General features: G+C 44.3%; 1 protein-coding gene across 4 annotated transcripts in view; it reads left to right on the top strand.

Moving 5' to 3' along the window:
- cbfb (core-binding factor subunit beta) overlaps positions 1-16,857 on the top strand; it is a 151,948-nt gene extending 135,091 nt beyond the window's left edge. The window contains exons 6-7 of one of the 4 annotated variants that reach the window (XM_072518468.1): positions 7,342-7,448; positions 15,452-15,558. In XM_072518468.1, the coding sequence (XP_072374569.1) occupies positions 7,342-7,415 (74 nt within the window). In that variant the 3' untranslated portion in view covers positions 7,416-7,448; positions 15,452-15,558. Of the gene's footprint in view, positions 1-7,341; positions 7,449-15,451 lie in introns of all 4 variants that reach the window. The other 3 variants (XM_072518467.1, XM_072518470.1, XM_072518469.1) reach the window with 3 other exon arrangements.
- Positions 16,858-17,226: the final 369 nt, after the last annotated feature.

Genomic DNA, 17,226 nt, shown 5'->3' on the forward strand with positions numbered 1-17,226 from the left:
AGCACCGTATTAAAATCTCCCCCCATTACCAACTTTTCCACCTCTAGGTCCGGGATGCGTCCTAGCATGCGCCTCATAAAATTGGCATCATCCCAGTTCGGGGCATATACGTTTACCAAGACCACCGCCTCCCCCTGTAATTTGCCACTCACCATCACGTATCTGCCCCCGCTATCCGCCACTATGGTCTTTGCCTCAAACATAACCCGCTTCCCCACTAGTATAGCCACCCCCCTGTTTTTCGCATCTAGCCCCGAATGGAACACCTGCCCCACCCATCCTTTGCGTAGTCTAACCTGGTCTATAAGTTTCAAGTGCGTCTCTTGTAACATAACCACGTCTGCCGTAAGTTTCTTAAGGTGTGCGAGTACTCGTGCCCTCTTTATCGGCCCGTTCAGCCCTCTCACATTCCACGTGATCAACCGGGTTGGGGGGCTTTTTACCCCCCCCCCCCCCCCCTGTCGATTAGCCATCCCCTTTTTCCAGCTCCTCACCCGGTTCCCACGCAGCTGTGTCCCCCCCCCAGGCGGTGCCCCCCCCGCCCACCCCACCCCATTCCGGCTCCCCCCTCACCCGCTTTCCCACCAATATTGCCACCCCTCTATTCTTCGCGTCCAGTCCCGAGTGGAATATTTGTCCTACCCATCCCTTTCTTAACCTGACCTGGTCTGCCACCTTCAGGTGTGTCTCTTGGAGCATGACCACATCTGCCTTCAGTCCCTTTAAGTGCGCGAACACTCAAGCCCTCTTCACCGGCCCATTCAGGCCCCTCACGTTCCACGTTATCAGCCGGATTGGAGGGGCTCTCACACCACACCCCCCACCGCCGACTAGCCATCTCCTTTTCTGGGCCAGTCCCTTGTCCACGCCTCCCTCACCCTCCAGTCCCCCAGACGGGGGACCCCCGTCCCGACCACCTCTTCTATGTCCCATTCCCTTTCAGCCAGTGCAGCAGCAACCCTTTTCCTCCCCCCCCCCCTTCCCTCCCCTCCCCCCCCGCTAGACCCCTGTCTAGCTTTCTTGCTCCCCCCATGTCACTCCCGTAAGTCAGCTGACGCCTGCTGACTCCGGCTACCCCTGCTATCCCATTGACCTCCCCGTGTGGGAGTTCCCCCTCCCACCTTTCTTCCCGCACGCGGGAAAAACAAGAAACCCCGCGCTTTCCAAAGCCCGCTCCGCCCCCTCTGGCGCAGCTCCTGTCGTGGCCTTGTCTCTCTCCCCCAGCCCATATAACATTTCCTATGCGTGATTGTGATTGACCCCCTATACACAACAACCATCACACATCAAACCTCAAATATTCCCCCCCACCCTCACAAATACTCAGTTAGAGTCCAACTTTTCGGTTTGTATAAATGTCCACGCCTCTTCAGGTGTTTCAAAGTAGTAGTGTTGGCCCTTGTATGTGACCCACAGTTGCGCTGGCTGCAGCATTCCAAATTTCACTTCTTTCCGGTGCAACACCGCTTTGGCCCGGTTGAAACCCGCTCTCCGCTTTGCAACCCCAGTGCTCCAGTCCGGGTATATTCGGATCTCTGCATTGTCCCACTTACTGCTCCGCTCCTTCTTGGCCCATTTCAGGACCCACTCTCTGTCCGTGAACCGGTGGAACCTCACCACCATCGCCCTTGGCGGCCCATTTGCCCGGGGCCACCTCGCCAGCACCCAGTGTGCCCCGTCCAACTCCAGCGGCCTCGAAGGGGCCTCCTTGCCCATCATCGCCCCGAGCACCGCGCTCGCGTATGCCCCGGCATCGGCCCCCTCCGCTCCTTCAGGGAGTCCCAGGATCCGCAGCTTCTTTCTCCTCGACCTGTTCTCCAGGTCTTCGAGGCTTCCCGCCCACCTCCTGTGTAGCGCCTCGTTCTGCTCCACTCTCACCACCAGGCCCGAGATCTCGTCCTTGTTCTGAGCAACTCTTTTTTTTTTACCTCCTGGATCTGAACCTCGTGGGCCTTCTGGGTGATCCCTAGTCCTTCGATTGCCGAAAGCATAGGCGCCAGCATTTCCTTACGCATCTCCTCGCACTGCTCCTCGAAGCAGCACTTGATAAACCCTGCAGCTCCACTTTGTCTCTGGCCGCCGCCATTTTGTCTTTTTTCCCCGTTGCTCCAATTCCACTTTTGTGGCCGTTACGCTTCGAGTCCGTTTCATAAAAGTTGGAGGGGGACCTCCCTCTTACCTTCCCCACGGGTCAGTATCAAAAAAAAAAGTTCCGTTGGGGCTCTTCTAGCAAGCCCAAAAGTCCGTGGTAGCGGGAGCTGCCGAATCGTGCGGCTCAGCTCTGCATAGCCGCACCCGGAAGTCCTACAACTTATTTTTGCCTGGTTTCCCAGGCCTAGAAGAAAACCTAGGTGGGGCTGGAGGGGCTGGGGCGGGTGGAAAGTTTGGGGGAGGGCTGGAGGACAGGTGGAGGATTTGGGGGAGGGGGAGGGAGGGTTTGGGGGAGGGGGGGGGGGAGGGTCGGGCACAAAAAAAAATGATGAATAAATGTCTTTGCAGCGCTGCTTTGGACGAGGAGGCACAGGAATATTTATTTAAAAGCACAGCAATCCACCCAATTAACCACCTCTTGGAAATGCCTGTTTCTCCTGATGATCATTAATGGGACCACATGATAACAAGAAACGGCTGAAGGCACTGGATACTGCAAAGTCTATGGGTCTTGGCAATATTTCAGCAATAGAACTGAAGATTTGTGCTCCAGAACTAGTTGCACACCTAGCAAAGCTGTTTCACTACACCTACAACATGAGCATCTTCCTGGCAAAGTGGAACGTTGCTCAAGTATGTCTTGTCCACAAAAAGCAGAACAAATCCACCCCTGCCAATTAGCAGTCTACTGTTGATCATCAGAAAAGTGATGGAAGGGGTCATTGACGGTGCTATCAAGTGCCCCTTGCTCAACAATAACCTGCTCACTGACACTCTGTTGGGGTTCCACCATGGACAGAAGAGCTGAACCCGTGAGGTGAGAGTGACTGCTGTTGACCAAGTATGGCATAAAGGAGCCGGAGCAAAACTGAAGTCAATGAGAATTAGAGAGAATTCTCCCACTGGTTGGAGTCCTGGCTATCACAAAGTAAGATAGTTGTGGTTGTCGGAGTCAGTCATCTCAGTTGCAGGATATCACTACAGACGTTCCTCAGGATAGTGTTCTAAGCCCAACCATTTTCAGCTGTTTCATCAATTAACCGTCCTTCCATCTTGAGGTCAGAAGTGAGGATGTTCGTGAATGATTGTGCAGTGGTCAGCACCATTTGTTATGACTCACATACTGAAGCAGTTCATGTCTATTTTCTTTTTTAAAAAAAATATATTTATTAAAGTTTTTTAACACAATTTTTCTCCCTTACAAACTGTTTTGTTACCCCCCCCCCCCCCCCACGGTAACAAAAAAAACCCGAGAAATCGCGCAGAGCAAGATATATGGCAAAATGATATATTTACACAGCTTTGTACACTGGCCCTCACCCGTACGTGCCAGTTTCCCCAACCCTTCATGTTATCTCTTGCTCATCCACCCTCCCAGGCAGTCCCCCCTTTCCCCTCCACCCCAAGGTTGCTGCTGACCGACCTTCCTCTAACACTCCGCGAGATAGTCTAGGAACGGTTGCCACCGCCTGTAGAACCCCTGCGCAGACCCTCTCAAGGCGAACTTAATCCTCTCCAACTTTATGAACCCAGCCATATCATTTATCCAGGCCTCCAGGCTGGGGGGCTTCGCCTCCTTCCACATTAGCAAGATCCTTCGCCGGGCTACTAGGGACGCAAAGGCCAGAATGCCGGCCTCTTTCGCCTCCTGCACTCCCGGTTCGTCCACTACTCCAAATATTGCTAGTCCCCAGCTTGGCTTGACCCGGACTTTCACCACCTGAGATATTGCTCCCGCCACTCCTCTCCAGAACCCCTCCAGTGCCGGGCATGACCAAAACATATGGACATTGTTCGCCGGGCTCCCTGAGCACCTTCCACATCTGTCCTCTACCCCAAAGAACCTACTCAACCTTGCCCCCGTCAAGTGCGCTCTGTGGACCACCTTAAATTGTATCAGGCTGAGCCTGGCCACGAGGAGGAGGAATTAACCCTACCTAGGGCATCAGCCCACAGACCTTCCTCGATCTCCTCCCCCAGCTCCTCCTCCCATTTACCCTTCAACTCTTCTACCAGCGCTTCCCCCTCTTCTTTCAACTCCTGGTGTATTTCCGACACCTTGCCCTCCCCGACCCATACACCCGAGGTCACCCTATCTTGAACTTCTTGTGCTGGGAGCAACGGGAATTCCCTCACCTGTCACCTCACAAAAGCCCTCACCTGCATATATCTAAAGGCATTTCCCGGGGGTAACTCAAACTTCTCCTCCAGTGCCCCTAGGCTCGCAAACGTCCTGTCGATGAACAGGTCCCCCATTCTTCCAATCCCTGCCCGATGCCAGCTCTGGAACTCCCCGTCCATCTTCCTCGGGACAAACCGGTGGTTACCCCTGATCGGGGACCACACCGATGCTCCCATTGCACCCCGGTGCCGCCGCCACCACCGGGCCCGTGGTATACTTTGTCAGCGAGAGCGGCAGCGGTGCCGTCACCAACGCCCCCAGGCTCGTTCCTTTACAGGACGCCATTTCATGTCTATTTTCAACAAGACCTGAACAACATTCCGACTTGGGCAAATATTATTTGCACCATACAAATGCCAGGAAATGACCATCTCCAACAGGATAATCTAACCATCCCACCTTGACATTCAGTGTTATTACCATTGTTGGAAATCATCTACAAGGCACAAATCAGGAGTGATGGAATACTCTCCTGGATGAGTGCAGCTGCAACAACACTCAAGAAACTCGACACCATCCAGGACAAAACAGCCCACTTAATTGGCACCAAGAAGCTCGACTCCATCCTACAAAGCAGTCCACTTAATTGGCAATCCATCCACTACCTTCAGTAGTCAATCCCTCCATCACCAATGCACAGTAGTAGCAGACTGTACCATGTGCAAGAAGCACTGCAACAACTCACCAAGGCTCCTGTAGCAGCATTTTCCAAACGCATGACCTCTACTATCTGGGGGGATGAAGACAGCAGATGCATGGGAACTCCCCTCAAGGAGCACACCATCCTGACTTTAATACCATTCCTCACTGGACCAAAACCCTGGAACTCCCATCCTAACAGCACTGTGAGTATACCCACACCACATGGACTGCAGTGACTCAAAAGGTGGTTCACCACCACCATATCTAGGGTAATTAGGGTGGGCAGTAACAGCTGGCCGAACTAGTGACGTCCACAACCTATTTCATTTTTCAAATAATTATCTTTTACCCTCCCCACAGTTCTGCTCTCATGGGCTTCAACCGTATGCAGCTGGCTTCCTGTCAAAATGTGCTACCTCTGGGCAGGAACCAAACAGGAAAAATATTAAACACGCCCTGTCGTAAAACCCACATGCATGGAACATGTTCAGGAAACTAAGGAAATTTGGCATGTCCACATTGACTATTACCAATTTTTACAGCTGCACTATAGGGGTGGCACCGTAGCACAGTGGATAACACTGTTGCTTCACAGTCCCAGGTTCGATTCCCGGCTTGGGTCACTGTCTGTGGAGTCTGCACGTTCTCCCTGTGTCTGCGTGGGTTTCCTCTGGATGCTCCGGTTTCCTCCCACAAGTCCTGAAAGATGTGTTGTTAGGTGAATTGGATATTCTGAATTCTCCCTCTGTGTACCCGAACAGGTGCTGGAATGTGGCGACGAGGGGCTTTTCACAGTTACTTCATTGCAGTGTTAATGTAAGCCTACTTGTGATAATAAAGATTATTATTATTAGAAAGCATCCTATCTGGCTGCATCTCAGCATGGTATGGCAACTGCTCGGCCCAAGACCGTAAGAAACTACAGTCATGAACACAGCCCAGTCCATCATGTGAACCTGCCTCCCATTCTTTGACTCTGTCTACACCTCCCGCTGCCTTGGAAAAGCGGGCAGCATGATCAAAGACCCCTCTCACCCAGGTTATTCTACCTTCCAACCTCTTCCATCAGGCGGGAGATACAAAAGTCTGAAAACATGGATTAACAGGTTCAAAAACAGCTTCTTCCCCGCTGTTAACGGACTGCTGAATGACCCTCTTGCATACTGAACAGATATCTCCACGCATCTTCTCTACTGAGCAGCACTACATTCCATATGCTTCATCCGATGTCTTGTGTTTATGTATTTACACTGTTATTTATCGTATGTCCTATGTTTCTCATGTATGGAATGATCTGGCTGGACTGTATGCAGAACAATACATTTCACTGTACCTCAGTACACTTGACAAATGAAATCAATATAAGCTAAAACCCAGGCTAGTATCACTAAGGGTAGGGTTATATTTTCAGGATCCATGAGTGTGATGTTAATATAGGTAAACCAGAGTGTTAAAATTAAGCTGCATTGCAATTCTATCCATTATTGATGAAGTTTTTGAATTTAGGACTGACTTCTGTCAGAAATTGTTTGAAATGATGGTGTATATAATTCATGATAATCTATATATCTGTGGATGTGAACATGCATGGCAGACCATTCACTTGTTAGGCTCCCAGAAGAGAATTTGTCTGACATAAAGACTAGTTTTATCTACGTCAGTCACTTGGGCTACCTGCGCCATATAAAACTACTTTGATCCACCATACTTCCATCAAATGAATGCGTTGATGCAAAGATTTAGTGGTACACTGGCTCATATGCTGTGGCAGTTGAGTCGATTTGGAGGATTGAAATAAAATATTACTTCAAGCAAATAAATATGGTAATTCAAGAAGCTACTCTGTTCTCACTAGACATGAAAAGAGTGTGGTCTGTTAATCACAGTGACATGGTCAAGGTGGACCACAGTGACATAGTGACAGGATTTTGAGTAATCAGAGAGGGAAGGAAGTGATTGGTGGGTCAGAAACCTGGGGCTGGTTTAGCACACTGGGCTAAATCGCTGGCTTTTAAAGCAGACCAAGGCAGGCCAGCAGCACGGTTCAATTCCCGTACCAGCCACCCCGAACAGGCGCCGGAATGTGGCGACTGGGGGCTTTTCACAGTAACTTCAGTTGAAGCCTTCTTGTGACAATAAGTGATTTTCATTTCATTTTCAACCTTTTTTGGTGGCAATGGAATTATGGTGACTTCTTCCTTATACAAGAGTTGCTTAAAAATCTACCAAACCAAGTGTCCAGGAGAAGACCAAATCATTCAATTCAAATAGAAACCTCTTATGGTATTGGATCAAATATATATTGAGCAGTCTTTGTTGAGCTAAATGTGGGATTTGGTATTTATTTTGTCCATCTCTTTTTTTAGGAAGCATTTCTTGCTCCCGTTTCAAATCAGAAGGTCCATTTGATGTCTTTGGAGAAAGGTGGTCAGGACAGTGAGATTCCAGAGACTGGAACAAAAGCAGCATTTAAGTATATTAATTACATTGTGGCAGTCAACTTTTTTCCCTACTTGAGGCAAATCATTTATCTTGCTGCAAGATCTTTGGTGTCTTTGCTATTGTTAATTTGCCTTTCAAACAATCAGTTTGATTGTTGAAGCTTAAACACTTGCCGCACTAAGTGTTTGTTATAGAATCCCTACAGTGCAGAAGGAGGCCTTTCGGCTCATCGAATCTGCACCCACTCTCCGAAAGAGCACCTTACTCAGGCCCAATCCCTCACCCTATCCCCGTAACCCCACTTCGGGCCAATTGAGCATATCCAATGCACCTAACTTGTACACCTTTGGACTGTGGGAGGAAACTCGGAGCACCCTGAGGAAACCCACATAGACACTGGGAGAAAGCGCAAATTCTACACAGATAATCACCTGAGGTCAGAATTGAACCAGGGTCTCTGGCCACCTCAAAAGTTAAGGAGGTTTATATAAACAAGCACACGTTAAAAGAAGTAGGCTGATAATTTCTCAAAATTGTTAGGCATAGCAAAAACACTCAAAGTGGGATCATAATTTATGAAAGTAGTCTGAGACACAAGAAATAGGAGCAGGCACTAGCCATTTGGCCCCTTGAGTCTGTTTTGTCATAAGATCATGGTTGATCTGATTGTGCCCTAAACTCCACTTTCCTGCCTATCTCCCTTAACCCTTGATGATCAATACTCTGTTTAATCTGGCCTTGCATGCATTCAATAATCCAGCCTGCACTGATCATTTTGGAATGGAATTCTAAAATCCAACAGCTCTCAGAAGAAACTTCTCCTCCTCTGTCTTGAATGGGAGATCCATCCCTTATTTTTAAACTACCTCCTAATTCTACTTTCTCTCAAAGGGAAACATCTTTTCATCATCTACCCTGTCAAGCCCCCTCAGAATATTTTACTTCACATTCTTCAAAACTCCAATGGGTACAGGCCCAACCTATTCAACCTTTCCTCACAAGACAACCCCTGCATCCCAGGAATCAACTGAGTGAACTTTCTCAGAACCACTGCCAATGCAAGTATATCGCTCAATATAAGGCGACCAAAACTGCATACATAATATTCTAGGTGTAGTCTCAACCTATGCCCTGTTCAGTTGTATTAAGACTTCCTTTTATACTTCATCCCACAAGAACACAAATAGGAGCAGTAGATTATATGTCATATTGATCCTGCTCTGCCATTCGATATGATCATGGCTGATCTTGGGCTTAAATTCTACTTTCCTTCCTGCTCCCTATATCCTTTAATTCTCTGAGACCAAAAATCTATCTATCCCAGCCTTACTTATATTCAACATTGGAGTATCTACCATTCTCTAGGGTAGAGAATTCCAAAGATTAACGAACCTTTGGGTGAAAAAACTGTAACTAGTGGAGCTTTCTTTATTGCAGCATTCATAATCTATTTTTTGTCCTCTTCCTGCCAAAGCATTTTCCCACATGATACGCAACCTGCCAAATTTTTTGCCACATATTTAGCCTATCTTTATCCCTTTGCAGACTATTTGTATCCTCTTCAAAACTTGCTTTTCTATCTATTTTTGTATAATCAACAAATGTAGCTACGATACAGTCAGTCCCTTGATCCAAATCATCCATGTTGATCGTAAATATTTGAGGTGCCAGCTCTGGTCCCTGTGGCGCTCCACTAGTTAGTTTGCCAAGTTGAAATTGACCTATTTATTTTGACTGGTTTCTGTTAGTTAGACAATCCTCTTCCATGCTAATATATCTTCTTTCTCAACAACATGAGCTCTTATCTTGTGTAGTAACATTTTAGGTGGCACCTTATCAAATACCTTTTTGGAAATGCAAATATACTGCTTACTGGTTTCCCTTTCTCGACCTTGTTACATACTCAAAACTCTAATAAATTTGCCAAATATAATTTCTCTTTCAAAACCATGTTGAGACTGTCTGATTGTATTGTGATTTTGTAACTTTTCTAAGTGGATTCCATCATTTTCTCAATGCCGGATATTAGGCTAGCTGGCCTATAGTTTTCTTCTTTCTGTCTCTTGACCGAAGCTGAATTTTAAAAATCTCGACACATATGGGGAGATGGGACAAAAAAGACCTGAAATGGTATTTAGATAACCGCCTGAGAAAAATAAACCTGGCCAGTGGAAGGAAAAGACTTGCATTTAGGATATGAAATTTACAGCACAGAAACAGGATATTCAGTCTGATCCTTCTCCCACACATCAACATATTCTTTTCTCCCACATGTTTTATCTAACGACCCTTTTACCTCGGTTACTTGTGTTGCTGAGTTCCAATTTCTAGCTACTTTTTTAAAATATAAATTTAGAATACCCAATTAAGGGGCAATTTAGCATGGCCAATAAACCTACCCTGCACATCTTTGGGTTGTGGGGGTGACAGACTGGGGGGGGGGGGGGGGGAGATGTGCAAACTCCACACAGACAGTGACCCGGAGCCAGGATCGAACCTGGGTCCTCCCCGCCGTGAGGCAGCCAGTGCTAACGCCCCAGCTACATTCTGGGTAAATAAGGTTTGTTTGAATTTCCCACTGGAATTTATTAGTGACATACTGATGCCCTTATGGTTTTGTTTTGCCCACCAGTGGAAATGGCACCAACAACCTGAATTTATGTAGCCCTCTTTGCTTAGTAAAGCATCGTAAGGTGCTCTGCAAGAACATTATCAACTAAAATTGAACCTAACATCTCCTGTGACTTCTTAACCAAAAGAGCTATGTTTTGATGAATGCCTTAAAGGATAAGAGGGAAGTAGAGAGAGGTAGAGGGGTCATTGGACAGAATTCCAGAGCCTTGGGCCTAGGCAGCTGGAAGTATGGCTATCCATGGTGATTTAAATGGGTAATGCTCAAGTGGCCAGAATTGGCGATTTCCAAGAGCCTATTTTCTCTACATCTATCTTATCAACCCCATTAGTAATGTTAAGGGCCTCTATCAGGTGACCCCAGTCTTTTCTCAAATCTGTTCAATCTTCGCCTGAAAAGTATAGCCTACGCTGTTCTGATATCATTGTAGTAAATTATTTTTGCACCGTTTCCAGTTCCTCTATATCCATTTTTATAATATGGAGCCCAAAACTGTTCACAGTAGTCAAATGAGGTCCAAGCAAGATTCTATACTCATTTATATCCATTTTTATAATATGTGATTTGTTATGTTGTAGGTGTAACATAAGCGGCTTCCTTGTGGTGCACTTGACAAAGGAAGGTTCAGACATGGAGATAACTTCAACACGTTTATGAAACTATTTACACTTCTATTACTCGGGTTCGACACTACTGCTAATCCTACTATAGCGCTACCCAGACTGACTAACCAGTTGCTGCAATCCACGTGGTGGGTGTAATATTGAATCAACCCTGTGTCTCTACTCACCGACGGTCTCCACTGGAAAGAGGCAGATCATGTGTGTGGTGTCCTTTATATATGGGTTGGTGTAATGCCCTCCTGTGGTGGTGTCACCTCTGGGTGTATCGTGAATGTCCATAGGACACGACCAATCTAACTGATCTATTGGTTGAGTGTGTGTGTATGGTGTCTCTGTAGTGTCTAGCTAGCCTACATGCATTTACATTGGTGCACATCACCACAATATGGAGACCAAAACTGTTCACAATAGTCAAATGAGGTCCAAGCAAGATTCTATACACGTTTAACATAACCTCTACTTTTACCTCTACCTCTCTAAAAATGAACCTGACTGCTTTGCTTGATACCGCCTTATAAACCTATGTGGCTACTTTTTGATGATTTTTGTATGTGTGCTCCTTTATCCAGTTCCTCTACCTCTTTAAACACTTATTTTCTAAGGAGCATGTGGGCTCCTTAATCTACCAACATATACCATCTCACTTATTTATATTGTGATCCATTTGCCAATTATATGGTTGTTTTGAAAGTTTATTAATGCCTTCCTATTTAGTTGCAGTACTTCTGCGTGAACTACATGCCCCAAATGAGATTATACTTGTTCCTGGTCACACATTTATGTTGTGTTTTTCACACCTCGGGAGATCACTAAGTGCTTCACAGTCAATTAAATGCTTTTGAAGTTCAGTCACTGTTGTAATGTAGGATACATGGTAGCCAAATTTCACACATCAGCCTCCCAAAATAAAATAAATGACTAGATCATCAACTTTAGATGTTGGTTAGGAGACAAGTGCTGGCCAGGATAACTGGAGAACTCCTCTGCTGTCCGATTAGTGACATAGGATATTTTGCATCCACCACCCAGGACCAAGCAATCCACTGATGACCCCATGTGTTTTCATGTCCTATTTGAAAAATTGTGCAACACTACCTCCGTATGTTCAGCTGATGCTACCATTGAATGTTAAAGCACAAAAAGAGGCTTCACAGCTCATTGTCTTCAGTTAAGTAAATGGATGTTTAGAGTTTCCTGACCCAGTTAAATTTTTTTGGGAAATTGAGTTGCTGCTTGCTTTATTCATATAGTTTAAAATTAAAAGACTTGTGATTTACCAAGGTCATTACTAACCAGCCATTCATTACAGGAGGTGGTGAAAGTAGGTTGCAAGCGTCCTGGAATATTCTTTGGGCAAATAGGTTCCTTTTCAAAAATATTCTGCTTTTAGTTGCCTCAGATTGTCTTGTCCTGTGTGTTGCAATATGCAACTGTGAATAGTTACAACTGTAGCAAAACTCCTATTCCTTTGTATTCCAACCCTTTTGCGATGAAGATAAACTGCTGTAGGATTCTGTGAACACCTCATAGATTTCTGAATGAATGTGCATAATGTAGCCAAGTTGTTTTGAACAGAATGCATTACTCGCATATTTCCTGTCTTGTAACCAACATTCTTCCTTCAAGCAACTCCACCAAGAACAGTTTTGTCATTTGCTTGACCTCGGGAATGGAGATAGAATGAAAAAATTCAGTTTTACATACAAAAATACTGCTTAAAGAAAATCTCCCAAAGATATGGGTTTCAAGTGCTTGCAGCTCTCAAATACCTGAAGAAAAAAAATTGCAGGGGTGGGGGGGGGGGGACGGACTGAAAATAACTGGATTGTTTTTCAAAAGAGCCAATTCAGACTCAATGGAACGAATGGCAACTCCTGTGCTGTTTTATCCTATGATTTTTAAAAAATCTTTCATGGTGCTGCTTTTGACTTTCGTACAAGTTTTTCTGTAGGGGGAATTCAAATTGTTTTGAAAACTTGTTGAAAAAAGTGACTCATTTTCATCAGCTTCACAGACTGGCTGCTCAAGTCTCTTTCTGAAATTGATTTTTGTTAAGTATGCAACTATCCCACCTGAAATGCATAACTTAAAACACATTAAAACGTGAAATGTTTTAATCTAAAATGTTAAAACTTTAAGGAAACAAAATATTCATAAGCAATCCTATTTTTGGATGTGATTGATGTTGAGTAAACTAGGATGTATTAAAAATGTATGTGGAGAAAGAAGTTCACAAGTGAGCATGTTGTATGGGGGTACAGTAGCTTCAAGACCACGTGACATTCCGTGTTGAGAATTGAATTCAGTAAGACAGGCTGGGGCAAGTTCCTTCTGAGGGATCAATCCCTGGAGAAAGGCTGGTTTTATTAGCCTACGGTGTGATTTGATAAAAGCAGCCTGCAAACATTGTGGAGGTAAATCGGCACCTGAGCAATGGGCGACATTCAAGGAGGAGGTAGGAGGTCCAGAAGGAAGAATGGGACTAGACACCCTGGAAAAGCACACAAGATGAAATAAGGCAAAAAGGGAAGCTTATGGCAGGTACCACGAGCTCAAATACTGCATAAAATCTTGAGGCATATAGAAAGTAGAAGGGTAAGATTAAGAAGGAAATAGTGCATGGAACAATATTGGCTCCAAAGATGTTTTAAATGTATAAATTGCAAACGGATAATCAAAGAAAGAGTATCAAACTTATTAGCGACCAAAAGGTAACCTTTGTGCGGTGATGGAAGAGGTTGACATGGTTCTTTATGAATAATTTGTGTTGGTCTTCACAAAAGAGGGGGACGAAGCAGATATTGCAGTTAAGGAGATGTGTGAAATATTAGATGGGATAAACATAAGAATACTGTTTATGGGGTTTATCATCGTTGAAAGTAAATAAATCATAAGACCCAGGCTGCTGAAAGAAGCTAGAGAGAAATAGCAGAGGTGTTGGCCATTTTCCAATCTTAACAAGCATGCCAGCTATCTTGCAATGTTGTTAAAAAATGGATCAATGAAAGCACAAGTAAAATTTCACTGGAATTAAATCAAAGTATTGTCAATGGCTTTGAGTAGAAAACAATTTGCATTTGGAAGTGTGGATGATAGCTATGTCTATGCTTGAATAAGTAATCACATCTAACTGGTGACGAGTGATTGTTAAGCCGTTGTTTTGGTTGTATAACTGTTACAACTTGTGCATTTTGTCCAATGCTTCGACATTAAAAGGAGTTAAAATCTTAAATATGTAAGCAGGTAGCAGTATGTGGGCAACCGTTCGATCTAGAAGAGGATTATTTTTTGTCACCCTTCTGTCTTGTGAGATGATGGTTTGCATCTTGGTCAATTCTGTTAAACAATGGCGGCATGGTGGTGCAGTGGTTAGCACTGCTGCATCATGGGGCTGAGGACCCGAGTTCGATCCCGGTCCCGGGTCACTGTCTGTGTGGAGTTTGAACTTTCTCACTGTGTCTGCGTGGGTCTCACCCCCACAACCCAAAGGTGTGCTAAATTGCCCCTTAATTGGGTACTCTAAATTTATTTTTTTTAAACTAAAAATTAATTCTGTTAACCATTGCCTCTGGCTAAGGAGCCCTGCTCTGGTACAGCAACATGTCACATTTGCTGCAGATGAAGACTGGACTGAGAAAGTCAGTATTTACTAGCCACTGTTTTCTCTTGGCCCTCTTCTCAGCCAGCTGGCCATTCTATTTCTCCTTTCCCTTTTCCAATGCCCCTCAAACGGTCAGCCTCGAGAGGCTACAGCCGCCTTCAGGCACAGATCTTGAGGCCAGTGGTTAGGATTGTTATTGCTTGTTTCCCATTTGGCATATGTTGTCCTCTGAAGATGTTTTACTTTTTAAAATAATAATCTTTATTAGTGTCACAAGTAGGCTTACATTAATGAAGTTACTGTGAAAATCCCCTTGTCGGGTGCCACACTCGGGCGCCTGTTCAGGTACACAAAGGAAGAATTCGGAATTTCCAATTCACCTAACAGCACATCTTTAGCGACTTATGGGAGGAAATCAACTGCCTAACCACCCGTCCTGTATTTGCCACAGTATTCTACAGCATTTGTCAGTTTGCTCAGCCACCTACTCACACTTGATACCTTAACACCAGAAAAAAACATATTCTGTTAAATTCCAGTCATTCACTGTAATATGGACACCATCTTTGTCCCAAGATGTGCACATAACTAACACAACTGTGGCCATCTGTCACCAGATAGAACCAGATGATATGAAGGGATATCAGGCTTTGCTTTCTTCATTGAACCACAGATTACTCCAAGATCATCCTAAGGAACAGAGATGGCTGCCCTTTTTCTCTTCCTGACTCTCAGCTTATCTCCTTAAAAGCCTCTCCCGGCCCCTCCATCCTCAGGTTCAACAAATCCAACTACGTCATGGACTTGTCACTTGAAATTGAGACTACCTGGTGAATTGTCTGCTACTTATCCCCACCACGACTCCCCATTTCCTATGCCCACCAAGCCAAAACCTCAGTCTTGGTTCATCCTTAGCCATGCACCTGTCACTAGCTTCTCTCCCATCTCCCTTCCCTTTCTTCAGGTGTTGTCCTCCTTTTCAAAAAACTCGACAGACGTTGAAATCAGGTACAAGTAATTGACTCCATAGTTGATCTTTTGTAAAGAAAATGGGTGAGAGTGGGGTTGTGTGTTCATGATGGCATTAACCTCAGCACAAAGGAACTTTTGAACTTTTATCCATGTTGTAATCTGGAAATTTGTCTCCCTTCTGACCATCTAATTCTTTTTCTCACTAGCAACGCAGGCAGGATCCCAGTCCCGGCTCCAATCTGGGGAGCGGAGATGAGCTCAAGTTACGTTAAAGGTGCTCGGAGCAGCCTCGCCATGGGTCATTGTATGGGGATCAAGCAGCTTTTCAGTGAGACCCAAGTTTTTAAAGAAGTGGAGATGCTTTGGCACGGAACAAGAAATATTTGTCCTGTCCCCACAGCCCCAGGCCTTTGGATGTCCCATTCTGCACAAACTGCCAGGGATTGCACTATGTCCATGTTACAGTATCTGTATTTCTTGTTGTATGCATGTAGCCGGTAGCAATCTGTGTGTGACTGTTTTCTATGCAAGCTGTATTTTTTATTCTGTTTTTGATGAATTTTTACATAGCCCTTTTATGTTTTGTTTGTCTCCATTTCTCACCGTTGGTGATTTAACCAAAAAATGCAGGAAAAAAGTATCAGTTAATTAGGTAAAATGTGTTGCAATTAAATTAATTTTTTAAAGTAGCAGGAAACCCAGAGATTCTATTTTCTGCTTTTTGTAACAAATTCTGGGCTGGTCGAGGTTAAGAGCCTTAAATTCTACATCGATTTGCTTTTGCTTTTCTTGAGCACAGAGGAAATGCATTGTTTATTAGTAATTTTTAGCTTTGACTTTTGTATCCTGTTAAGCGATAGCCACATAAGGAAGCAGTTCATTTTACCAGAGCAAAATTTTAAAAATGTTAAGAATAAGTAGTCAGCAGAAGGTTGGCTGAAACACAAAATACATTTCCGTTTGGCTTGCCCCCCATCCATTTTCCAAATTCAGCTTCAGACACAAAACCGTAAAACCTACCTAAAATTGATTTCAATCTTTTTCTAAAGTAAACCAATTGATGTGCAGTATTTTTAAAAATCCAATATCAATAACTTAATTATTTTTATTTTATGCCACTCCTGGCACACTTGTGTTCTGTTCATAAGTAAAATATTTAACCCTGAATATAGGGTGCAGTTTGGGCTGACCATGTGTGCACTGCTTCCAGTTCAAATAAATCATATGCTGGACATGTGAAGCGTGACCAAATGAATTCTGACAGTTCCCTGACAGCTGTACAATGTGGAATGGATATCAGTGGTCTTGGTGGCTATTTCTTGCTCTGCATTGCGTAAAATATCTTAATGCTGGCATTAGGATTGGAATGTCTGCTTTCTGCTATTTAGTGCAAAGAATTCAAAACTTTTAAGTTACTGGTTTTAAGTTATTGATGCAATTTAATACGTTTTTCCAACCTCTATTTAAGTAGAAAGAATTGCATCTTTTTTTTACATAGTACACCTCCCTCAGGAGTTGCTTTGATTTATCAGAATAGCTTTTGCTACTTTTTGTTGAATCTAAAGCATTTTCTTTTTAAATTACTTTCATAATAAACTTCTGTAAAGTCAAACCTGTTATGTTCTGTCTTAATTTTTAAAATCATATTTGTAAATTCAATTGAAAACCCTTCCTGTCAACCACTGCTTCTACAAACTTTGAAAAGCATTGAGATGCACAGGTGTCAAAGCAATTGATATTGGGATTAAAGTTACAAATTCCATTGGAACATTTTTTAATAAATGGGGTCCATGGATCAACTGTAATCCTGTAACCAGGTAAATTTGAAAGCAGGAGGTAGAACTTCAAAGAGATTGCTATCCCAAATGTTATAAATAGTACAGCATTAGTGAAATTAGACATGACTTTTGTGGTGATTGGAAATTCAAAGGGACACTTGGTTTCTAAAGGATAAAAGTGGATGAAGATCACACACAGAGTT

The sequence above is a fragment of the Scyliorhinus torazame genome, chromosome 10 (genome assembly GCF_047496885.1).
Source record: "Scyliorhinus torazame isolate Kashiwa2021f chromosome 10, sScyTor2.1, whole genome shotgun sequence".
Taxonomy (NCBI): Eukaryota; Metazoa; Chordata; class Chondrichthyes; order Carcharhiniformes; family Scyliorhinidae; genus Scyliorhinus; species Scyliorhinus torazame.